At 39.0% G+C, this 25,637-nt stretch overlaps 1 protein-coding gene and 1 long non-coding RNA gene across 6 annotated transcripts; both read right to left on the minus strand.

Moving 5' to 3' along the window:
* Positions 1 to 4,313: 4,313 nt before the first annotated feature.
* Positions 4,314 to 6,134, minus strand: LOC117165404 (survival motor neuron protein-like). 5 transcript variants are annotated; one of them, XM_076620417.1, is made up of 3 exons: positions 6,089 to 6,134; positions 4,788 to 4,970; positions 4,314 to 4,662 (listed from the first exon to the last, which is right to left on the minus strand). In XM_076620417.1, the coding sequence occupies exons 1-3, from the start codon at positions 6,116 to 6,118 to the stop codon at positions 4,561 to 4,563; spliced, it is 315 nt and encodes a 104-aa protein (XP_076476532.1). In that variant the 5' UTR covers positions 6,119 to 6,134; the 3' UTR covers positions 4,314 to 4,560. The 5 variants fall into 5 exon arrangements, with proteins under 5 accessions (XP_076476532.1, XP_076476534.1, XP_076476530.1 ...); XM_076620419.1 differs by lacking the exon at positions 6,089 to 6,134 and adding an exon at positions 5,151 to 5,556 and having other exon boundaries at positions 4,802 to 4,970; XM_076620415.1 differs by lacking the exon at positions 6,089 to 6,134 and adding an exon at positions 5,151 to 5,547.
* Positions 6,135 to 10,607: 4,473 nt separating this feature from the next.
* LOC143302984 (uncharacterized) lies at positions 10,608 to 24,727 on the minus strand. Its single transcript, XR_013058905.1, has 4 exons — positions 24,538 to 24,727; positions 24,214 to 24,303; positions 12,126 to 12,898; positions 10,608 to 12,043 (listed from the first exon to the last, which is right to left on the minus strand). It is a non-coding gene; the product is annotated as an uncharacterized LOC143302984 (long non-coding RNA).
* Positions 24,728 to 25,637: the final 910 nt, after the last annotated feature.

Below are 25,637 nucleotides of genomic sequence, written 5' to 3' on the forward strand. Positions count from 1 at the left end.
AAACAATTATCTCAAATTTACAAATTATCTCTTAATATTTTCTAACTCTTGTCGTAAATATCTGAAAATTAATTTGTCAATGCCTTCTCAAGTACATTTGCCAGCCGCCTTTCTCTTTTCCATACAAATTAATTTATTACACAAAAAAAAATTAGAAGACTAAACAGATCATGTAGAGTTTTTCCTCTTTTTTTTGAGAAGTAATAATCACTTCGACACCCTCCCTAAAAACTCTACATGTTTACAAACAATTACCTCTTAATATCTTTTTTACTTTTCAAACCTAACTTTTTCCTTAAATATTCAAATCTCGGTTTTGGCAACGCCTTTGTACATATATCTGCCAATTGCTCTTCGCTTGTTACATACGTTATATCAATTTCGCCTCTATTGTATAAATCTCGCAAGAAATGATATCTTACGTCAATATGCTTACTTCTTTGATGGAATTCTGGATTCTTAATTAATTTCACGGCACTAGTATTGTCTACACATAGCATATACTTAAGGATCTCTAATTTACATTCAAGAAATATTTTCTTTAGCCACATAATTTCTTTCGCTCCTGAGGCTGCACTGACATATTCAGCTTCGGTCGTAGATAGAGCTATACATTGTTGTCGCTTACATTGCCATGTGATGGCCGCATTCGCATACTTACATACAACGCCTGATGTCGACTTTCTTGTTTCTTTGTCGCCTGCATAGTCAGCGTCGCTAAAGGTTTCGAGACTGCTTTTGTATATAAGAGTCCCATGTCTGCGGTCCCTTTTATGTAGCGCAAAATTCGTTTGACTAATTTCCATTGATACTGGTTTGGATTCTCTAAGTGTCTCGCCGCTATATTTATTGCAAAACTAATATCTGGCCTACTTACGGTTTGTAAAAATATTAAGTTCCCTACGGCTTCTCTGTATGGTGCGTTACAATCATTATCGCCTATGTTACTTTCGTTCCAATTAGTCTCGATAGGTGTAGAAACACTGTTTGCCTCATTCATATTAAATTTTTCCAATATGTTTTCGATATACCTACTCTGATGAATGAATATTGAACCATCTTCTAATCTATTAATTTCAAGTCCAAGAAAACTCTTTACTTCTTTCGAACTCGTAATTTTGAATTCTTTATTTAAATCATCGAAGAATTTATCAATTAAAGATTCGTCTGAAGCTGCTACCAGTCCATCGTCTACGTATATGGTCATCAACATTAATTTGTCGTCTTCTGTATAAATATAAAAACAAGGATCTGCGTTACTCTGATAAAATTTTAAGTTCGACATAAATTTTGTGAAACGTTCCGTCCAACATCTTGGAGACTGCTTTAAGCCATATAGGCTTTTTAGCAATTTACAAACCCGATTTGTACCATCATCATAACCTTTAGGTTGTTTCATATAAATATCTTCTTTCAGACTTCCATATAAGAATGCGGTTTTAATGTCGAACTGTCCGAGGTGTAAATTATTTTTGGCTCCAATACTGAGCATTAATCTAATTGTGTCAAACCGAGCAACGGGACTATATGTTTCCTTATAATCTATGCCTTCTTTCTGTGAACACCCTTTTATTACAAGTCGCGCTTTGTATCGTTCCGAGTTGTCCGGATTTAGCTTTATCGTTAAAACCCACCTATTGCTAAGTACCTTCTGATCTTTAGGTTTTTCTACAAGTATCCACGTCTTATTTTCATCGTGCGATTTCATTTCATCATTCATAGCTGTTTCCCATAACTCTTTCTTTTCGGGTCTCATCGCTTCGTTAAAATCCACCGGTAATTTTTCCGCTGCGTACGTTACTGGGTTACCATAAAAATCGGTTCGTTTGATTTTATCTCTATCTCTCAATTGTCTCACATTGTCGCTAGTTCCATGAGGTTGTTTTTCATGTTCACTCTCTGCACTTTCATACGTACATGCTCTATCGCTCTACGCACTCACATCTTCGCGCTCGACAATTTTCGGTAAACTTAATTTTACGAATTTCGCATTTTCTAGTTCAGGCTTAAATATTACGTCACGGCTTAATATTACATTTTTTACTGTTGGCACGTACACTCGATACCCTCGTCCGTCATCTAAATAGCCTACCAAATATCCTTTGTTAGCCTTTTTGTCAAGTTTTGTCCTTTTCTCCGCAGGTATGTGAGCAAAGCACTCAGTACCGAAAACCCTAAACTTTTCTAAATTCGGCGGTTTCCCGTACCACAGTTCATATGGTGTTTTCTTATCTTGTCTTGTCGGCCCCGTCTTATTTATGACATGTACTGCTGTGTTCATGGCTTCGGCCCATAAGAACAGCGGTAGATTTGGTTTCGAATATAGCATCGACCGACCTGCTTCTACTATTGTTCTATTTTCCCTTTTTGCGACACCATTCTGTTCAGGAGTGTATTGGACGTTAATCGTGTGCCTAATTCCCTGACTTCTTAAAAATTCTTTGACTTCTTTATTTTGGAATTCTTTCCCTCCATCACTATGAATTTCTTTAATTTTATCCTTAAATTGATTTTCAACTTCTAGGCAAAAGGTTTTTAGTTTTTCAATTACTTCTGACTTACGTCGTAAGAAGTAAATCTTTGTGAATTTTGAAAAATCATCTTTAAATGTCAGAAAATACAGTTTCTTGCCTAATGACTCGACTTCCATAGGTCCACATACATCCGTATAAATAATTTCGCGAGGTTTAGTCGCTCGATTGATTTTCTCGTGAAAACTCGATCTATGCTGTTTCCCGTACGCGCAACCTTCACAGAAAAAGTTATTATCCTCTACAACTTTCATATTTGAATTCTTTAAGAATTCTTTAACATGTCTGATGTTCTGATGACATAGCCGTTCGTGCCATAACTGCAATGTGTCCGCGTTTGACTCCGCTCTATTGCTAAAATTACAAACTGACGGTATGATAACTCGCATATCTACTTTATACAAATTTCCGATAACAGAACCTCTTGCTATTATTTTCTGATTTTGTAGAAATATGCAATTGGTCCCTTCCTTTGAAATACAAAAATCTATGCCCCTTCTTGCGACAGATCTAATCGAAAACAGATTTCTTTTCATACCTGGTACGTATAGAACATCGTTCATTGTACATGTTACACATTTGCCGCCCACAAAAGTCTCTACTCTGATTTTTCCTTTGCCGCACGCATCCATGAACGTACCATCGCCGATCTCTATCTTCACCGTGTTATCGAATTCTTCGAAAACGCTGAACCATTCCCGTCGTCCTGTCATGTGATCCGTAGCTCCTGAGTCGATTATCCAAACATCAGGGTTTGCCGTTTGTATCGCTGAGGTACTTCCTAATAGACCAATTCCGCTGTGATCCCGATTTTGGTTTCTAGGTTCCTGGTTGTCTCTACTGTTGCTTCTTTTGTTATTTTTAAAACAGTTTTTGCTGGTGTGGCCTTTCCTTTTGCATATAAAGCATCTAAAGCAATCCTTCTTCAGATGGCCAACTTTTCCACAGTTAAAGCAACTTGGTCCTTGTTTCTCGTATTCACGTTTACTTGACTGCTTCTGCTGTTCCCTTTCATAATTATTACTTTTTGTTACCAGTGTCACCGATGTTTCCTGGTCGTCTTCCTTCCATCTAATTTCTTCCGTCATCAGCCTGGTACTAAGCCTGTCTAAGGTCTTCTTTTCTTCTTCCACGGAATCCCACGCACTGTGAAAATGATCGAATTTGTTTGGTAACACCGATAAAATGCGTGTTATCAGCATTTTCTCGCCAATTTCACTCCCAAGGACTTTCATCTTCGCCGCTATGAGTTCCAACTTTGATAGGTTGTAAGAGACATTTTCAGATTCTTCCCATTTAAAATCGAAGAACTGCTTCTGGACCATATTTAAATTCTCATCCGACTTCATGTCATATACTGTATTCAGCTTTTTCCACATTTCATGTGCTGTCGTGCAACATAAAAGAAGATCCAACGGTTTCTTTTCTACTGAGGTCACGATTAATTTTCTCGCTAATCGATCTGCTTTCAAAAATCTTCCACGAGCGATTTCTTTCTCCGCGCTGTTACCTGGATGACACAAATTCCCTTCACACACGTTGATCAGGTCGTCATCTTCCTCCAAAAGTGTACGCATAACAAAACGCCACTGGAGCCAATTTTCTTCGCCGCGTAACATCTCGACCTTCGCACTTGCTGATTCCATTTTAGCACTATCCCTTATTTTACTAAGCACAACACTTTAACAGTTCATTCACTTCACGTTGCTACCTTGCAATTTACAGCCCTGGGCCCATAACCTGTTGAGGTTATTCGGTGTGTAAACAGAGAAAACACGTGGATAAATTGTAAGGTAGAAAATATATTTAAATAGAAGTGTAATAAGTAAAAATACAATTTGAGCTGGTCCAGATCCGCACGCTAGCTGTGTTACCTAATAACTGAAAAACCCCGAAGCCAACGTCGCCTGTCTACTGTTTATGGCCTGACTTCGTCGCAGTCTTTTGTCTACACGCTGTCGATGGCTTCAGTGCTTGAGAAAACTAAAAAAAGACCAGATGTAGAGTTTTCTTAGAAGTGGTAACCACTTCAACACGTGCCATTGTTTTCGTAAATTTTTGATATTATAGCTTCACAAATTTCTCCATCCTCTGAGTATATTGCACGATAAGGTGCTCCTATGATCCATTTCTATAGAGAAAAGATGTGTATACAAATAAATATAAGTAAATAGCAAAATAAAATAATTTGCTTCTTAATCAATATATTTAATAATATTCTGTATCAAATTTGTAATATTCTATCAAAATCACAACCTTGTGTAATTTACTTGCGTGTTTAGGCTGCTTAAGATTTTGTAGGTTTTCTTTCGGTTGAGAATTTCCAACATCCATTCCCATTCGCTTGATAACTTCTTCTTTTGCTAAATTTATTGCTTTATCATATGCTTCTATTAATGCACTATCATCCCAAACATTATCATTGGCTGTGTCTGTATCCTTTTGAGATAGCAAATTATACGTTATTAATATTGATACAAGTATTTTATTATCAAACTATTGCAAATTATCATATATGTCATTTTTCAAAAATTGACTAAAAGGTAGTGGATACTGTTAATTACTATTATGCTAAAATCTTGTACTAAAATAATGTTAAAACCATTACGTTTCCATTACCATACATACGTTTCCATTTCCTCGTATAAAAAGAACATTCATATCATCTGCCATTTTAAAATAACATCATTTAAATATTGAATTTGCTTCTGAAATATTAATTTGTCTCATTTCTTTAACTCTAACACATTGTAAACAATGATGACATTATACCAACTATAATACTAAAAATCTATTCCCCATTCATTCGAAAGATTATTTTTTGAAGCAAGGTTAACATTGAATGTTCCCAAACTTCAATAACTGTATTTTACTTTCTTTACAATATCTAACAATATATTAGAATACTATAAAAAAATATTGTATGCACAAGAAACTGTTTATAGCGAAATAGCAAAAGAATTAATCACATATTATAACTAAAACGAGATTGTTAAGTAGATTATATTATACTGCATATGCGTTAGTGTTCCAGCTGGTAAATATAGTTTTTATATCTGAAGATAAATAAGATTTAATTCTATAAAATTGCATAATGAATTATACATCTATCTATTACTATTCGTATTTCCCCTTAGTTGTATGTTGTCAATAGCATCAATCACGAACATATAAATAAATATAGAAGAAACCGTTCGGAAATGGAAAGGGAAAAATGAACATGGAAGACAAGAAAAGTTTTCTTCAGGTTTAGCGTATGCGTGATACGCTTTGAATGTCTCAGATAAAGATAAAGATACTCTGCTCATTTCTATTTGTTCCGCAGAACGAGAAATTTGTTGTCTTTCATATTGGTTTTTACGATTCAATTTTTGGGCAGTTTTCCCTAGCGAGTGTCGGTCCCTGTTTGATATAACCAGACCGTAATTTATACAGATATGTATTATAGATATATATTTGTAAAACTGAAATCAGATGAAATAAATGTTGCCTGAGGTTTTAAACGTTTAATAAAAACAATATTTCATTTGGAAAAAATGTAAGATACGTAAAATTACACATTGATCATTTTGCTGGTCTTGTATCATAAAACGTGTGGCCCGAAGAGCATGTCACGACCGGCATACTTCAAATCTGACAGACTGACGATAGAGATAAAGATGTGGCGGCACTCGGCGCCATGTATATCGCTGAACCATCATGAATGAACCATCAACATCCCAACGGTCCTTCCACCGAAGGTTCTAGAAGAAAGAGCACGTGGCAACGATCGCGGACGCCTAGCAAATGCATGCACGGTGGGATGACAAAAGAAAGTAATCGGATCCGATCGAAAGTAAAATCATAAGAGTCAGTCTTAGAAAGTCACGCCTAGAGTTCGGAAGTAGATTGTAAAGTGTATTGATGTTAGAAAAAAATAAAGTTTCCTTTTTTTATTTTTTTACCTCAAATTCCTTTTTTATTTTGTTATTTTACGTGACATTTTGGTGATCCTGCCAGGATAGTGAAAAATGTTTGTTCGGAAACCAAAAGACATTCATCATCTACGGAAGATCGAATTATTTGGGACTACGGTCATCCGCAACAACAAAGTAACTATCGCGAACCAAGTGAAGTAACAATAAAAGGTAAACTGAATTCCTTTGTACGTTACCGTGAAAGAAAATTTAGCTTCAGTAGCCAAGACTCGTCTTCGGCTGAAAATTATAAATCAGCGCAATAATGTCTAAGGCAAACGAATTTCAAACTTCAACCTCAACTGACCCAATGTTGCGAGCAATATGGGACAGTATTCAAAAACAGAACGAGAACATTGCCCTTTTACGAGAGGAAATGTTACGTTTGTCTATGCAAAATGACGAAGAGAACAGACACAGGGCAGCAGAAATCGAGAATCTCGGAAAAACCGTCGCAGCGCTACGGACTGTGTTCGGATCCCCTGCGACCGATGAATTTGCTTCCATTATCACCGAAGACAATGAAAGTGCGTCGACAGCAATCAATCGCACCGTGAATATGGCAAAAGCACGCAAACTGTCAGGGTTAGCAGCTCCAGACACCCCACCTGTCCACCTCGACATCGAACAACCCGAGGTGGAAGAAAGAGGCTATTTTCCGCCCGCTCCTCCCACTCTACGCGCTAAGGATGCAATACGCTACATCGCAACGCTCAACGGAGATGATGATGTAGGAGTTGAAGACTTCATCAAAGAAGTGGGAAGTATGAAGGATCGCTGTATGGAGCAAGATCTATTGCTAAAAGCAATAAAAGTGAAAAAAAATCGTGGGGAAAGCAGCCCAAAGTATTCGCAACATTCCTATTGACTGTTACAGTGATCTGTACGACGCACTGAGAAATAACTTAGCAGCACAAGTGACTTCGGATGAGTACCAAGAACAATTACGAGAGTTGAGACAGGGACGCGAGGAATCAGTGCAAAGTTTTAATATTCGGTTTAGAAGAATACTCAACCGTTTGCTGTACGCAGTAACCAATGAGTACCCACAACCACTAACACGTAAAATTATGACTGAAGAAATCACGAAGAAGACTGTTCGTGTATACCTAAAGGGATTCAGACGCGACATAGGACGAATACTATTAAGCAGTGAACCCTTGAATCTTCCGGAAGCTGAAAAAAAGGCAGCCGATGTAGAACGCTACTTGCGAGAAGAACGACAACCTAATTGGTCATGTAATCGCTTACCTTCGGTTAGTAATCGCCCCGACAACCAGCATATGCAGGTAAGACGATCTAATGTACCATCAAGATCGCCTAACACGCCAGTAGCTCAGAAACCTGCTACGTTTAACCAAGTAGAAAATAGATCACCTGCTGAACGCGCGCAGATGAAGTGCTTCAAGTGCGGAAAGCTGGGACACATTGCCAACAAGTGTCAAAATTTTCTACCACCGATCCAGCGCGATCAACCACCCGCAAGGATTCAGGCAGTCCAGGAATGGGACGAAATACAAGAAACAACATCGAACCAAGAGATGGACGAACCGTACGAGACATACGAGTCAACATCGCCACGGGAAGACTACTCGCAATACCTTTGTCAACCCGAACCGAAGAGCGAGTATTTCTGGTCGACACAGGAGCAGGGATAAACCTGGTGAAACGTAACAAAACTGTCAACGCGATACAAATAGGGCCTAAACAAAAATTTTCTATGGGACGAGACAAATACGAAACTAACGAATACGTAACGAAACGAATTTTTGGACAAAATCACATTTTTCACATAATACCGAACAATTTCCCTATTATCGAAGACGGAATCATTGGGCTACCATGTTTAGAGAAGTATAACTATTCAATATCCAATGACAAAATCCGATTAAACGACAAAACCATTTTATTTCAGAAACCAATACATTTGACTTCTGGAGAAAACAGAGTTCAAACAATCTATTTGGAAGGTAAACCAACTAAAGTATGTTTTATCAACACTGGTGAGCAAAACATTGAAATTTCTAGCAATATTCAAAATTCTCATGACTTTTCCAACGTATCAAAACTAAAAAGCCTAGTGAGAACAGATCACATTGAAAAACCAATCCGTGAATCCATCGAAAAGATTATCCTCCATTATATTGACATCTTTAATTTAGAAACCGATCTTTTACCCTGTACTAATTTAACTCAGCACACAATTTCGTTAACTAAAGACAAAATTATTAACACACGATCGTATAGACCACCGGAATGTCACCGTGACGAGATTTCGCGACAAATAGGAGACATGTTGAAGAAAAATATTATAGAAGAATCCGAATCCCCTTATAACTCTCCGGTATGGGTAGTTCCGAAAAAATTAGACGCCTCAGGAAAACAGAAATGGAGGATAGTTATCGATTTCAGGAAACTAAATGAACTCACAGAACAAGACGCTTACCCTTTACCTGATATAGACGACATTTTAGCACAACTAGGAAACGCAAAATTCTTTTCGGCACTTGATTTATCCTCAGGATTCCATCAAATTCCAATGAACGAGAAATCTAAAAAATATACCGCTTTTTCGACACCGCAAGGGCATTTTCATTTCAATCGAATGCCATTCGGACTTAAAAACGCACCCGCTACCTTTCAAAGATTAATGGACAGAGCCTTAGCTGGACTTGTAGGAAAATACTGCTTTGTTTATTTGGATGACATAGTGATATTCGGAAAAACGATTCAAGAACATAACGAAAACCTCACGATAGTATTTCAGAGACTCAGAGAATTAGGACTTAAATTGCAACCGGACAAATGAGAATTCGTAAAACCGGAATTAGAATACTTAGGCCATGTAGTTTCATCCGAAGGAGTCAAACCAAACCCCAAGAAATTAGACGCTGTAAAAAACTTTCGATTACCCCGCAATGCCACGGACGTGAAATCATTCTTAGGTTTAGCAGGTTATTACCGCAAATTTATTCGAAACTTTTCCAAAATCGCGAAAAGCCTTACAGACTTAACAAAAAAGGACACACCATTCCATTGGACTGACAAACACCAGATTAGCTTTGATACTTTAAAAGACAAACTCTGTAATTTCCCAATATTAGCTTATCCAGACTTATCAAAACCTTTACCTTAACTACCGACGCAAGTAACGAAGGACTAGGAGCAATACTGTCGCAAGACGGTCATCCTTGTTGTTACATTTCAAGAACACTGAATCCACCCGAACGAAACTATACCACGACAGAAAAGGAACTCTTAGCCATCGTATGGGCCGTGAAAAGATTAAGACAATATTTGTTAGGACGACGCTTCATTATTCGAACCGACCACCAAGCTCTTAAGTGGCTACACAATTGCAAAGACCCTTCTAGCAGACTGATTCGTTGGAGACTTAGACTCGAAGAATATGACTATGAAATCGAATATACAAAGGGTAAAGATAACACAGCTGCAGACGCTTTATCTAGAGTTCACGCAGTAACTCGCGACGAAGTAGTTAACCTCGACCTAGTAATTGATCACACTAATTCATTCAACGCATGGAAAGACAACAACGAGAATCCGAAACTCTTAGAAATTAAACCAAATGACCAAACATTTTACCAGTTAACTCGAAACGACTTAGGAGAATACGACGAGACACTTTGGATCAGAAGACTTTACAAAATTCTTAAAGATACAACAAAAATCGGCATAGGAAATAACGATTTCACTGAATTAGAGAAAACACAGATTAAACTCATGCTAATATATTTTAACGACACGTACAAGAAAATTACTTATGCACCTAATCCCATCTTAAAACTAGACGAAAACGAAATAATACAAGCAATAAAGGAAAACCATAACGACACCGTAGGACATTTAGGGATACAGAAAACGTATCAACGGATCAAGGATAAATTCAAAATTTCCGGACTTTTAGAAAGAGTAGAAAACTTTGTGAAAACATGCGACACATGTCAAAAGGAGAAACTAACACGTATCAGACCCAAAGAATCCCCACAAATCTCAGACACGCCACTTAACCCTAACGACAAAATCGCTATGGACATCATAGGACCGATGACGAAAACCAAACGCGGGAACCAATACATACTTTCAATACACGATTATTTATTTATCCTTTACCGGAATGTAGGCTAGTTTTAAGTATGTATCTTAGATTATCGGTTTGATAGAATTCGCACACTTATATATATTTCTGACAATGTAACCTTCATTTCTTTAATAATACAATATTGTATGTTTTATGTATTCGTTAAACTATTAGTTTTTGACTTCATGTATACTTATATTTCATAAATTGATAATATTGTATTTATTGCATAGTATTGGAAGCACTGTCTCTAATATTTACTAGGTTATTACATGTTCGGCATATATGTTTATACTTATATGTAACTCTCCAAATTGATTGATTGAAATATATTCCTGGCGTTTCAATTATTTTCCCCTTTTGTAGTTATTCTTATTTCCTGGTTTATTTAGAATTGTGTGTATATGTATTTTGTTTATTGGTTGGATCCGTTAATCGCCCTCGTTTTGTTAATCCTTCCTTTCGTTTCGTAGTGCCGTGTGTTCGTTTGTGCATTCAAATCCTTATTCGCGTGTTTTGTATAGAATGGTTTTCTTGTTCTTGTTACGGCGCGTGCGGAGCGCGGGACGTGACATCCCCGCCCTTGGAGTTCAAATTTCCAAAGGAAATTTGACTGATGGTATCTCTGAGTTCGCTCAAGGCGGACGTAGATGTCGTTGGTAGTTGAGTGACTACCGGTGTTATCGATATCCCTTGAGGTTGTGCTGTTTGATCATCGATATTTCGTCTTCTTTTGAGGTATAGTAGCGGGTGGGTGACTGAGCCGCATATTGCTCCTAATAGGGCGATTCCGCATTCGTAAGTTTCACGTAACTGGTATCCGTGTGCGGCTATATATATTATTGTCTTGATTAGTTTAAATATTGCCAGTATTCCAAATATTGCTGCACTGACAGTTCCAAATTCCATAAAACCAGTCCATAAGCTTGATACGGTATTTTTCGCTATTGTCGTTAATGTGTTTTGTCCATCATTCCCAGGATGTTTACTGTTCCAGGGACGATTGTTTTTCCTGTTGCTCCTCTGGCCAATGCGTTCAAGACTGCAGATTTTCTGCCGGGAACATGACGTGGTCCCGTAGTGCATCGAGGTCTTTTGGGTATACATTCCGCTCGTGGCCAACGACGATGGTGCTGAATATCGCCACGTTTGGCGCACGTCCGGGCGGAGTTCCTGTGGTGCGATTCCTTTGCCAAACGGGTAGTTCCGAGTAGCATTTTGTTGTATGTCGTACCTTTACTTGTACCGGAATGCATTTGACTATATGGACCGCTTCTCCTGCGATCAAAGCCATGTGTCCTGGGTTTTGGTTATGGTGTATGCAAATTCGTCGGGCGGTAAGTTTGCCAAGCTTAAAGCGTTCTCTATTAGTTTCTTCTGTGTGGTGTATCTTTGTGTCAGTGTATCATTGTATAATGTTTTCATTTCTCGAGTTTATCAGAAATAGGAATAACCTTTTATAGAAAAAGAAAATTTTATATTTATATATATTTGTTAAGGAAATTCGAGGATATGGGAATACAAATTATTGCCTACATTTCCCACACAACAGTTATACATCTATATTACTCTCTGAAGAACGTCTTGCACGCACGCTGGTCGCCAACCGACTATCCTAGATTCTTCTAACATCTGGCAACTGTCTTTTGTCTCCACTAAAACCTTGACGCCCTCTGGCCCTTACACACACACTCTCATGTACAGTGTAAATGTATCACTTCCCTAACAATGTTATATTTTTTTTCTTTCCTTTTTTTCTTCTTCCCCTTTTTCTTTTTTTTTTGTTTTTTTTTTATTGTTAAAACCTTTGTTTTATTTTCGGTTTTACGTACTTGTTATCAGTGAAAATAAATATTATGAATACTACTTGGATTGTAATTATATACATATATGCGTACGTATTGGTAAGTATTATAAATGAGATTTGTTTTATTGTTATAAATATATAAGTATATATCATCAATAGGAATAAATATCACAGATGTACCTTGTTTTCGAGTATATATATATATATATATGTGCGTGCAATGGTAAATATGACGGCTTATTTTTATGAGTCACTTGCATTATCAATGGAAGTGAATGTTATAAATATCGCCTACTTTACAACATGCGTGTATATATATATAGTGGTGAACATAAGTGAAAATTATATGCATAGTTATAAATGTTGTTTGTTTACAGGTGGATAGCATCAGTGTTTGGTTTCGTGAGTGGCGTACAAATACTTTACAGTTCCACTGTGTGGATTGCTATTCATGTTCTTCCATCCGTCGTTCAGAAAATGGTTGATGAGTTCGCCATCAGTTCTGTACACACATATAAAAATAGTTAATGTATATATGTAGTATCGTGAGTGAGAGGCCTGGGAGTTGGCGGGTGAACCGCGTGGAATGTCGCGAGAGCCGAGGCGTTTGTTTTTGATCGCGTAGTTTTGGAAAGAGGAGACCTACGTGATCTTGGCCACGAGCGGTTGCCAAGGGACGGGAAAAAAGGAATCAACAAACAGAGTTTGCGAGTGGCGTTGCCGAGAGAGTGTTGATTGCATTTTGTGAAAGTCGAGTCGTTATCTAATTATTTAGTTGTGCTGTTTTCTGTACGTTTGGTGTGAATAGCTCAGGTTGAACAACAATCGTCTTTTTCTGTCCGATTAACATCTGTATCATCCATTCCTTGTAAATATATTATATCACGATATTACATTTTTGGGGGCTCGTCCGGGATTGGACAAGACAGAAAACGAAACGGTTTAACAGAGCTATTCGAGCTAGTTGTGAATTTACCGGTACGCGGTGCGATAAAAGACGATATCGTTGACTGTTTAAGTTTGTGTAGTGTGAAAAATGGCAAACATTGGGGACGAACGATTGTCGGGTGAAGAGGGTTCGACGCTGGAGGAGCTCAGGAGTAAGCTCGCGCGAATGAACCTCCCTATATCTGGTGCGAGGTCAGTGCTGATTGCAAGGCTGAATCGGGCGTGTAGGGCTGGACAATCGTATCCTAAGGGATCGACGGGCGGTGAAGAGCTAACCGGTCAACGAGATTTAGGAAATGTACAGAGAGCTGAGCGTGATTGTAACGAAGATGAAAATTTTGAGAAAATAAATACGAAGGAGTTGAAGGAGCGCCTCGCTAGTTTGGGTTTAAAAACGACGGGAAGAAAAGTAGAATTACGCGCACGGCTACAAGCGGCCATGGATGGTAATGACATATCGTCGGAAGAAGAAAGCGACGACGAAAGTGAGTATGAAGATGACAAAAAAAACGCAAGAGGATACAAGAGAGGTACGCGAAGGGTGTATCAGGACCGTGATGAATATTGTCGAAGGGCATGTGTTGGTTCGACACTGAGTTTTAGAGACGTCGAAGATGCATTAGAGTCGTTTAGTGGCAACAAAGGTGAAAATGTCGAACGATGGTTCGAGTCGTTCGAGGAAGTCGCTGATACGTGCATGTGGTCGGATGGGCAGAAGGCAGTCTACGCGAGGAAGCTGCTGAAGGGATCAGCGAAAATATTTGCGAGCTTCGAGTGTCATGCCAGGACTTGGCATGAGTTGAAGAGGGGGCTAGTGAAAGAATTTTCGAGGAAAGTCAACAGTAGGCAAGTACATCAGAAACTTGAAGAAACAAAAAAGGAGAGTGATGAAGCATGTTTGGCTTACATGTACCGCATGCTCGAAATAGCCAACCATGTGGACATAGAGGAGGAAGCAAAGGTGGAATACATAGTGTATGGAATAATAGACGACGAGAACAATAATGCTATATTGTACGGCGCTACGTCAATCAAAGAGTTGAGGAAGAGGTTAGTGATGTACGAAGAGCAGAAGAGACGCAGAGTAAAGTCGATTGTGAAGCCGGCTAAAACCCAGAAGAACGGGAAGCCCAGTCAATCTGTAGATGCAATGAAGAAAAGAAGATGCTTCATTTGCGGTAGTGAGGATCATCTAAGTGTTAAGTGTCCGGAGAGGGGAGAAGGTGTTAGGTGTTCCGAGTGCAGCGGATTTGGACATATTGCAGCGAGGTGTACGGCACGACCGAAAGAGACTTGCGTAGTGTCAAGGTCCGAAAAGGGGAAGTATGTGAAGGAAGTGGCGATAGATGACTGTAGGTTTGTGGCACTAGTGGATACGGGTAGTGATCTCACGTTCATTCGATCAGACGAGTATGCGAGGTTAGGGTCACCACCGCTAGGTAAATGCACGCTTAAGTTCGACGGTGTTGGTTCCGCTGGCAATGAGACCTGGGGTGAATTCACCAAGGTAATGACGGTTGATGGGTGTAAACTGCCAATCACTTTGCACGTTGTTTCAAACAAAATATTGACGAAGCACGGCCTGTTGTTAGGCACTGATTTTCTGGATCAGGTAGAGTTACGGGTTAAACGAGGCGAAGTGACTTTCTTGCGGCTTGACGAACAGACTAACAAAGACGTGCCGGATGTGTTTAGAGTTAACGTGGTAGAACAGACCGACGAAACAGACCTAACACACGTACGGGAACCGCATTATCGTGAAGCGATTCGCGATATCGTTAGGGGGTATAGGCCGGAGAAAAAACGGGACGTTGGGATAACGGCAAAAATCGCTTTAAAGAGTGACAAACCTGTGGTTCGAAGGCCGCGAAGATTGGCGCCTTCGGAGAAAAAAGAGGTGGACGAGTTGATGGAATTATGGACAAATGAAGGCACAATAAAACCGTCAAACTCAGAATATGCAAGTCCCATAGTTGTAGTTAGAAAGAAAGATGGTTCTATCAGAGTCTGTGTTGATTTTCGCGAGCTTAATGAACTTATTGAGTGTCCACATTTCCCATTGCCTTTAATTGATGATATTTTAGATGCATTGCAAGGTACTCAGTTTTTCACAACGTTGGATTTAAAGAATGGTTCTTTTCACGTGTGTTAGGGACAAAGACAGCCGAAAATATACATCTTTCGTTACGCCATCGGGGCAATATGAATTTTTGAAGTTGCCGTTTGGTTTAAAGATTTCACCCATTGTGTTTCAGAAGTATATTTCGATGATCTTTAAGGAACTAGTAGGTAAAGGTATTGTTATCGTGTATATGGATGACATTATTATTCTTGCAAAGAATTTAGAGGAGGCGTGGGAACGTTTGCAAATGGTCGTAGAGTTAGCTGAGCAGTATGGGCTAATTATAAACTGGGGAAAATGTCGTTTTCTGCAGCAGGAAATTGAATATTTGGGGTATATAGTCTCAAAAAATACCATAAGGCCGTCTACACATAAAACTAGGGCAGTAGCAAACTTTCCCAAGCCAACATCTGTTAAAAAGGTTCAGAGTTTTTTGGGACTTACGGGGTACTTTCGAAAATTTATTAGGGGATACGCGAAGATTGCTAAGCCTTTGACGGATTTGTTGAAAAAGGAGGTAAAATTTCAGTTCGGCGATCGAGAAGTAGAGGCCTTTGAAATCTTGAAAACAGCGCTTGTCAACGAACCAGTGTTAAAGTTGTATAGAATGGGCGCGGAGACTGAGTTGCATACAGACGCGTCCGCAGAGGGTTACGGAGCAATTTTAATGCAACTAGATCTGGACGATGGAAAATTCCATCCGGTCTACTTTGCCAGCGGAAAAACAACTCCCGCCGAGGCAAAGTACACCAGTTACGAACTGGAAGTACTAGCAATTGTAAAAGCGTTGAACAAGTTTAGAATATATCTGTTAGGTATGCCGTTTACTATCGTCACGGATTGCCAAGTGTTTGCTATGACAATGAAAAAGAAAGATTTGTGTGTGCGTGTAGCCAGATGGGCCTTGTTACTAGACGAGTTTAAGTATCAGGTGTGTCATAGGCCAGGTAAAAGCATGCAGCATGTGGATGCTCTGAGTAGAAACCCCCTGCCGAGCACTATGTATGTAACGGAAAGTGAAGACGGGCTGATTGCACGGTTGAGAAGTGCACAGAACAAGGACGTTGAAGTCCGTAGGATTTTAGACGCCGCAACGTGCAATCAGGTCGATGGGTATGTAATAAGGAACAATATTTTGTATAAAGAGTGTAAGGATGATGTGTTAATAGTAGTACCGAAGGCTATGCAGGTTCAGGTAGTCAGGCAGGCGCACGAGCGTGGGCATTTTGGGGTCACCAAAACAGAAGCTATAGTCAAGAAGGACCTTTGGTTTAAGGGGCTACGTGAAAAGGTCGAGCATGTGGTATCTAACTGTCTCGATTGTATCCTAGCCGAACGAAAATTGGGCAAGCAAGAGGGATATCTAAATCCGTTAGACAAAGGTGACACACCGTTAGACACTTACCATATTGACCATGTGGGCCCTATGACAGCTAGAAAGAAAAGATACGCACACATCTTTGTAGTAGTGGATGCGTTCACGAAGTTTACGTGGCTTTATCCTACTAGATCTACTGATACCGCGGATGTTATCGATCGACTGAAGAAGCAAGCGGCTGTTTTTGGGAACCCACGACGAATTATCTCTGATCGGGGAACAGCGTTCACATCCAACGCGTTCCAAGAGTATTGCGAAGAAGAAAATATAAAGCATTTATTAGTCACGACGGGGGCGCCGAGGGGGAACGGGCAGGTAGAGAGGGTAAACAGGACACTCATACCTTTACTAACTAAACTGACTGCCCCTAAACCCGATGATTGGTATAAACATGTCGACCAAGTACAGAAATACCTGAATTTTACATTAAACAGGAGCACGGGAAAAACTCCTTTCCAGCTACTTGTCGGGGTCGAGATGCAAACTAAAGAATACCCACAGATCCGAAAATTGGTTGAAGAAGAATGGGTGGTGGAATTCGAAGAGCAACGTCGTGAACTGCGTGAGGACGCGAAAAAGAAAATTGCTGCTACTCAAGAGGAAAATCGGAGGCACTACAACAAAAGAAGAAAAGGTGCGAAACAGTACCTAAGTGGAGAGTTGGTGGCCATAAAGAGAACGCAGTTTGGCCCAGGATTAAAACTGGGAGGAAGATTTTTGGGTCCGTACCGGATAGTGCGAGCAATGCGGAATGATCGCCACATTGTGGAGAAGGTAGGAGAGCATGAGGGGCCAAAACGGTCATCAACTACTGCTGATTTTATGAAACCTTGGGTCATAAACGCCGAAAGTGACGCATCTGATGACAGCGAGATAGAAGGCAATATCTGAGGGCAGATGTTATTGCAGGATGGCCGAGTGTAGTATCGTGAGTGAGAGGCCTGGGAGTTGGCGGGTGAACCGCGTGGAATGTCGCGAGAGCCGAGGCGTTTGTTTTTGATCGCGTAGTTTTGGAAAGAGGAGACCTACGTGATCTTGGCCACGAGCGGTTGCCAAGGGACGGGAGAAAAGGAATCAACAAACAGAGTTTGCGAGTGGCGTTGCCGAGAGAGTGTTGATTGCATTTTGTGAAAGTCGAGTCGTTATCTAATTATTTAGTTGTGCTGTTTTCTGTACGTTTGGTGTGAATAGTTCAGGTTGAACAACAATCGTCTTTTTCTGTCCGATTAACATCTGTATCATCCATTCCTTGTAAATATATTATATCACGATATTACATATATATATTATTTATTTTTTTTTATATATATAATTTTCGTTTGGATCTGTTCCTTTGTACGAATACTGTATCCCTGTATATAATATAATATATATAATATGTTATAATTATGTTAGTTGTTATTTATTATATATATTTTCCTTAACTCTCTCCCCCTTTTCCTTGTTTTTTTTTTTTTATTGGTACCTAACATTGCTATTATGATGCTGTATTGTATTGCATTGGCTGTTATTTGTATGTGCGCGCGACGAATTTTTCAACATGGTCGCTCGCGTGTCTCTTTGGTATGGCGTTGGTTTAATGTCAACAGTAACGTGTTATTGAAATAACTAATTAATTGTTAATCACTATAATTTTATTTAGTAGTGTTTTGTAATATTGTTTTGTGTTTCATGATATTGTGTGTGTCAATACCGTGTGCTACTTTAATGCGATAGCATGGATTGTATTGTTACCGAATTTCAATAGTCATTGTTTCGATTATACGTGACTTGCATTTATGTAAGTCTCGTTTAATTTAGTTAATGTTTTGTGTATTTTGTTACCAGTTATTTCGTGTAGCATAACTTTATTCCTTTGCACCGAGTTCAGTCATGTCTTGTCGTTAATATTTAGTTAGTCTATCTCGATTAATATATATATTTAACAAATATTTAAGAAACAATGGCGAGTGTAGTGGAATCGTTGGACGAAGAAATGGTTTTGACATTGTCGGAAAAGCTTAAAGCATGGGATGCGAACTTTCGCGATATGAGTGCAAAACTCGCCGAATTACAAAGCGGCTTATTCGAACTTAAAACAAAACAAGAACCTAAAACACCCGTATCGCCGCCGACAACGCAACAAGAGACGGTCCAGCCGAGTGGACATACCCAGCCAATTAAGCTAAAAGATGCGATCGAATCGGTGCCAGTGTTTGACGGATATCGACCATCGGTATTCCACTTTTTAAGAGCTTGTGAGCGCGCGCGAAATATGATTCCCAGATATCAAGAACCTCAATTGGTAAAATTGTTAGTAAATAAGCTCCGTGGACACGCGCTCCTCGCCATCGAAGACACAGAATTAATGAGTCTAAACGATTTCGGAAACAAATTAAAGGATCTATTCGGCCCAAAGAAATCTCTTAACGAATATAAAGGGGAATTAGGAACGATATTTCAACGACCCGGGGAAGACATATTACATTATATGGATCGCGTTAGAAATCTTAGATTGGCAATAATGGACGGAGAAAGAGGCGACTACGGCATCATATCCCCCGATATCCAAGATACTATAGATTGGGAAACGAAAGAAGCTTTCGTTAAAGGACTTCCGAACGAGGTATATGTGCGAGTAAAAATAGCAGGGTACCATACTTTAGAAGATGCGTATCGTCAAGCCGTCAAAGCAACACACGAATTGAAACAAATAACCGATAGAACGCGACCCCAACGACCGACACCCTCGAACTATTACAGACGCGACAACGCACATCCTTTGAACACTAACAACAATATCAGGAACAACCGCCAAGATCGAAGATCGCTACCTCCATCGCAGAATTTTTTGAATTCTACAAGACAAAATATCACGTGTAACTATTGCAAAAAACCCGGGCATCTAGTGAAAGACTGTTACAAATTTAAAGCCCGAGTAGATGCCGCATTAATCGTAACCTATGCTTCGAGACCATCGAACCAGGCGACCGGCGCCGACGGCAACAAACAGAACAAGGACAGCCACCCCCGCGTGATCGACTCCACCACCCATAACGAGAGACTGAGCGAACGCAATGCCGACCATAAGATCGAACGAACAACCACTAAATATTGTGGGGGAGTCATCCCACAACCAAACGAGGTCACAGACAGAGAATCCAGAATCTCAAGGCAAAAGGAAAAGAGTGAAGCACAAGCAACCGGCGAAGGAAAATCATCAGGAGTTGAATTCAGATTCGGAAGGCGACCTCTCCGAATTATTTCAATAAAATTTAACGATTCCCCAACGACCCCAACTGCACGAATAGTTTCCCCAGATCTAAAGACTAAGACGAGTTTATTATTAGACTCTGGATCGGAAATCAACATTATCAAGAAACCTGCTATACTCGATTCAGCCATCATCGACGAAAAGGAATCAATCGAAGTGCGAGGAATTACGGCAACGAGCCTGGTCTTCTTAGGGCAGACGGTAATACAGGTTGCGGGCCATCCGGTTGTTTTTCATGTAGTCGATGATTCATTGCTAATCGATCAAGACGGAATCATAGGATCCGAATTTTTTGCAGGTTGTAAGGCTCGTTTAGATTATGAGGGAAAACATATCAGATGGGGAAATATTTATATTCCCTTCGATACTAAAGAAAAAATAATTATACCGAAGCGAAGTTCAATAACGTGTTCGATTAATATCGCTAATCCAGAGATAAAAGAGGGATTTATTCCAAGAATCGAGCCGAACAAGGGAATCTATTTTGGTAATGCAGTTGTGAGGAATCATAAAGGAAAAGGTTACATAAGAGTAATAAATACTACTTCGAGAGATTACGTATTTACAACACCAACGATGGTAATTAAAGAATTTGAAAATCCCCCCCCCCCGCTTCCTAGGACAGCGTGCAATACAGTTCTAAGATCGGAGGAAAGTAGATACGATAAAATAAATGAGTTACTACGACTCGAACATTTGAACGAAGAAGCAAAGGAAAATGCTAAAAAATTGATTCGTAATAATCAAGATAGGTTTCATATTCCAGGAGATACATTGGAAGCAACCGAAGTTCTGGAACATAGGATAATTACAACGGATAATATACCCATCAATACTAAACAGTATCGATATCCACCAATACATCGAGAAGAAATAAATCGACAGGTCCAAGAACTACTAGATACGGACGTAGTGGAACCATCAATATCTCCATATAACTCCCCGTTATGGATTGTGCCCAAAAACCCGATTCGCAAGGAAATAAGCGCTGGAGATTAGTCATCGATTATAGAAAATTGAACGATAAAACGATTGGCGATGCCTTCCCACTACCCAACATTACAGAAATATCGGATCAATTAGGAAGTGCAAAATATTTTTCCACGTTTGACTTGGCATCGGGCTTTCACCAGATCCGTATGTCACAGGAAGATGCCCACAAAACTGCATTTTCGACACCATACGGGCATTTTCAATTCGAAAGAATGCCCTTTGGATTAAAAGATGCCCCAGCAACATTTCAACGTTTGATGAATTCAATATTATCTGGTCTGCAAGGAATAGAACTATTCGTCTATCTGGATGACTTAGTGATTTATTCCACGTCTCTCCAAGAACACGAAATTAAATTTAATAAATTAATGGAAAGACTGAGGAAAGCTAAATTACGACTACAACCTGATAAGTGCGAATTTTTACGACACGAGGTGAATTATTTAGGACATATAATTAGTGAGGATGGCGTGAAACCCGACCCAAAGAAAGCCGAAGCCGTATCAAAATTTCCACGACCAAAGAGGGCGAAAAATATCAAACAATTTCTGGGACTAGCAGGATATTACAGAAGATTTATACCCCGATTTCCCCAAGGTCGCGAAACCATTGACACAACTATTAAAGAAAGACACTCCCTTTAAATGGACAGAAAATCAAGAAAACGCATTCAATAATTTAAAGACAGCGTTAGTGACGAAACCCATCCTGCAATATCCAGACTTTTCTAAACCCTTTAACCGTACTACAGACGCATCAGGATATGCAATAAGCGGTGTACTGAGTCAAGGGCCAATCGGAAAGGATTTGCCGATTGCGTATGCCTCGAGGCTATTAAATCCCGCCGAACAAAACTACTCTGCCATAGAAAAGGAGTGTCTGGCAATTGTTTACAGCGCAATGCACTTCCGACCGTATCTTTACGGAAGAAAGTTTACCATCGTAACCGATCATAAACCTTTAGTGTGGATGCATTCTATCAAAGATCCTACTTCAAGAATTTGGAAATGGAAATTAAAGTTATCGGACTTCGAATTTGATATTGTATACAAAGAAGGCAGGGCGAACGCAAACGCAGACGCATTATCTAGGAACCCTCCGGAAGTTTGTTTACCGATCAGAAAGAGAGAGGAAGTCTCACCGATTCGCTATCCTGTCTCAAAAAGATTAGAAATAGATACGTCAACCGAAGACTCTCCCATATTCGAAGCTAAACCACACGTCTTGCCTCAATCCAGTGATTCTAAAAATCAAGGAAAGGGTTTTACCCGAAAACATTTTACAATAGAAGAAACCCCCATAAAATATTTAGACCAAGCATTAGCAGAAATCGATGTAAGTACAGATAGAGAAATAACCAATCGAGAAAAAGAAGGCACGGATACAACAAGCGAAAAAGAGACCTCCACTGTAATTCCAGAACTAATTCAACAACGAGAAAAGGACACGAGACCTACGATAATTGCGGAACTAGGAATTTCAGAAACCCGAGACTCAATTGCGAGAGTAAATGACCATAAAGTAGTATTTATAGATATACATGGCAATCCGATAGATAAAGGAGCCTTAGAAATGAAGGAAACGGGAAAATTACCTCGTTATGAAGATTTAATGTTAGAAAAAGCAAGATTGAATTACGATTCTGGAAAATACATTGTATTCCTACCGATAAAGGAAAATAGAAATATTCCAATAACACCAGAAAATTTATTAAACTCGCTAAGATCTCTATTAGACGCAGTAAATGAAAAACAGTTAACTTCGTTCAGCATTAGCAAAGGAAACTTGGAGGAAATACCCTGGCGATATACAATCAGAAAATTAAAGGAAATATTTATGGAAAAAACCTTAACCATCACTATTTGCACTGGGGAAATAATTACCCCATCTGTGGAAGCGCGGAACAACATAATACGAGAAAAACATGAATCAAGCGTAGCAGGACACAAAGGAATAACAAAAACTTATCAAAGAATACGACAACATTACTATTGGGAAAATATGAAAAAGGAAATTCAAGATTACGTAAGAACATGTAAGGAATGTCAATTGAAGAAACTCACAAGAATAAAAGCAAAGCAACCAATGGTACTTACAGACACACCAGGTAAAGCGTTCGATAAGGTTAGTATGGATATTATAGGTCCATTACCAAAAACCCAAAAGGGAAACGAATATATATTAACTATCCAAGACTTATTAACAAAATACTCAATTGGGATTCCACTAGGAGGAATCTCTTCAGCCGAGATAGCGGACGTTTTTGTAAAGCGATTTATTTGTCGTTTCGGGTCACCGAGAGCTATTCTCACTGATCAAGGAACGAACTTTACATCCTCACTAATGAAGAAAGTAGCAAAGAGATTCCGCATCAAACAATATACCACGACGGCATATCATCCACAAAGTAACGGTTCAATCGAAAGATCTCACCACGTGCTGATAGAATATCTCAAATTATACATTGAAAATTCCAAAAATTGGGACGAATGGGTAGAATTAGCTATGTTTTCCTATAATACCTCTGTACACGAAGGAACGAAATTCTCCCCGCACGAATTAGTTTTTGGACATCTAGCCAGAGAACCTACTGGTGAAGTAATAATCGAAGAGAACATGGAACCAACTTACGCAGAATATCTCGAAGATCTGTTCGATAAAATTAACACCGTACAACGAATGGCAAGAGAAAATTTGATAAAATCCAAACTAAGATCAAAAGAATATTACGACCGACGAATCAACCCCCAAGATTTTAAAATAAGAGATTCGATATATTTACTAAAAGAACCCAGTAAAGGAAAATTCTCCGATCAATATACTGGACCATACAAAGTGCTAGAAATCTTGCAGAACCAAAACGTCAAGATCGAAGTAAAAGGGATTCCGCGAACGGTGCATTTAAACAAGTTAAAACTAGCGCATAATCGAAATAAGCAATGAATAAAGCGATTTCAGTGGGCAACGTAGTGCGGTAGTATATGTTATAGTGCTGTTCGTCGAATAATACAGATATCGAACACCTAAAAGGAAAAAGGAAAATTATTATACGTGTTTCAATTATTGCTTAAATATAAAACGTGTTAACTCAATGAACAATTAACTAGTGAAAGTGAAAGTTACCTTGTGAACAAGTGATCAACATACAAGAAAGTGTACGTGCAAGTATAGGTTATGGATCGTTGTTCGTGGAACACAATGTATGACAGCTACCTAAAATAAGTGAATAAATTAGTTTCAATTGTCTCGGTGCAAAATACAAGGTTACTAAATGTTATAACTATATTATGGATAAATCAAAAGGAGGTGTAACACTGTTCGTCGAATAATACAGATAGCGAAAACCTAAAAAGAAAAAGGGAAAATTATTATGTGTACTCCAATTATTGTTTGAATATACAACATGTCGATTCAATAAATAATTAAAAGAGGGGAAGTGAAAGTTACCTTGTAAACAAGTAATCATCATACAAGAAGGTCTACATGCAAAATAGGTTATGGCTCCCTGCTTGCGGATCACCATGTACCAGCTGAAAATAAACGAACGAATTAACTTCAATTGCCTTAATGCAAAGAGCAGCATCGCTAAATGTTATAACGGTGCTGTGGAGGCGTGACACTGTTCGTCGAATGACACAGATAGCGGAAACTTGGAAAAAGGAAAGAAGTTTATTACGAGTGTTCCAATTACTGTTTGAATGTAAAACATGTTAGTTCAACGAATAACGAAAACAGTGAAAGTGCAACTTACCTCTTGAACAATCAATCACCATACAAGGAAGTGTACATGCATGGATTTCGCAGATTAACAAGAAGAAATAAAATAGCTGATAAATATAGAAAGTGGTTAGAAAATAATTCAGATAGATTAATTGAGAGTTAGTAATAAATATAACCGGAGTAAAAGGATATTTCATTATCCTTATCCTTGGCAAACTTACCGCCCGACGAATTTGCATACACCATAACCAAAACCCAGGACACATGGCTTTGATTGTTATTTAATAAGGTTTTGGGTTTATAAAATAACGATTCGCTTAGATTCGTTTTCTCCAATATATTTCAGTCTTATAACACGTCTTACCACACAGGAATCTCCAAGTTAATAGAACAACGTGGTCGACTTCTAAGACAAAAGAGCGTCGTTAGAAGTCGTACCAACTTAGCTTGTAGTAAGCAGCGATCGTACCAACTTAACATTTCTCAACACTCTTTGATCGCTAGTTTCTACAAGCCCCATAGCTTTGGTAAATTGCTGAGTCTTAATCCTATTTAGGCCTTTGGTGAGAATGTCAGCCACATTCTCAGGACTAGGTACATAAATATAATCTAGTATCCCCCTCGATACGCAGTTCTTAACGTAAAAGTAACGCACTTGGACGTGCTTAGAACTCTCAGCAACTATTTCGTCCTTTGACCATGAAATAGCTCCGATATTATCGCAGAATATCTTGCAGGGGCGAGGGCAATATGACAGTTGACCCAATTCCTTTAACAGTAAAGAAATCCCTTGCTGCTTCCTGCATTGCCACAAATTCCGCTTCGCA

The sequence above is a fragment of the Bombus vancouverensis genome, chromosome 8, assembly GCF_051014615.1.
Source record: "Bombus vancouverensis nearcticus chromosome 8, iyBomVanc1_principal, whole genome shotgun sequence".
NCBI lineage: Eukaryota > Metazoa > Arthropoda > Insecta > Hymenoptera > Apidae > Bombus > Bombus vancouverensis.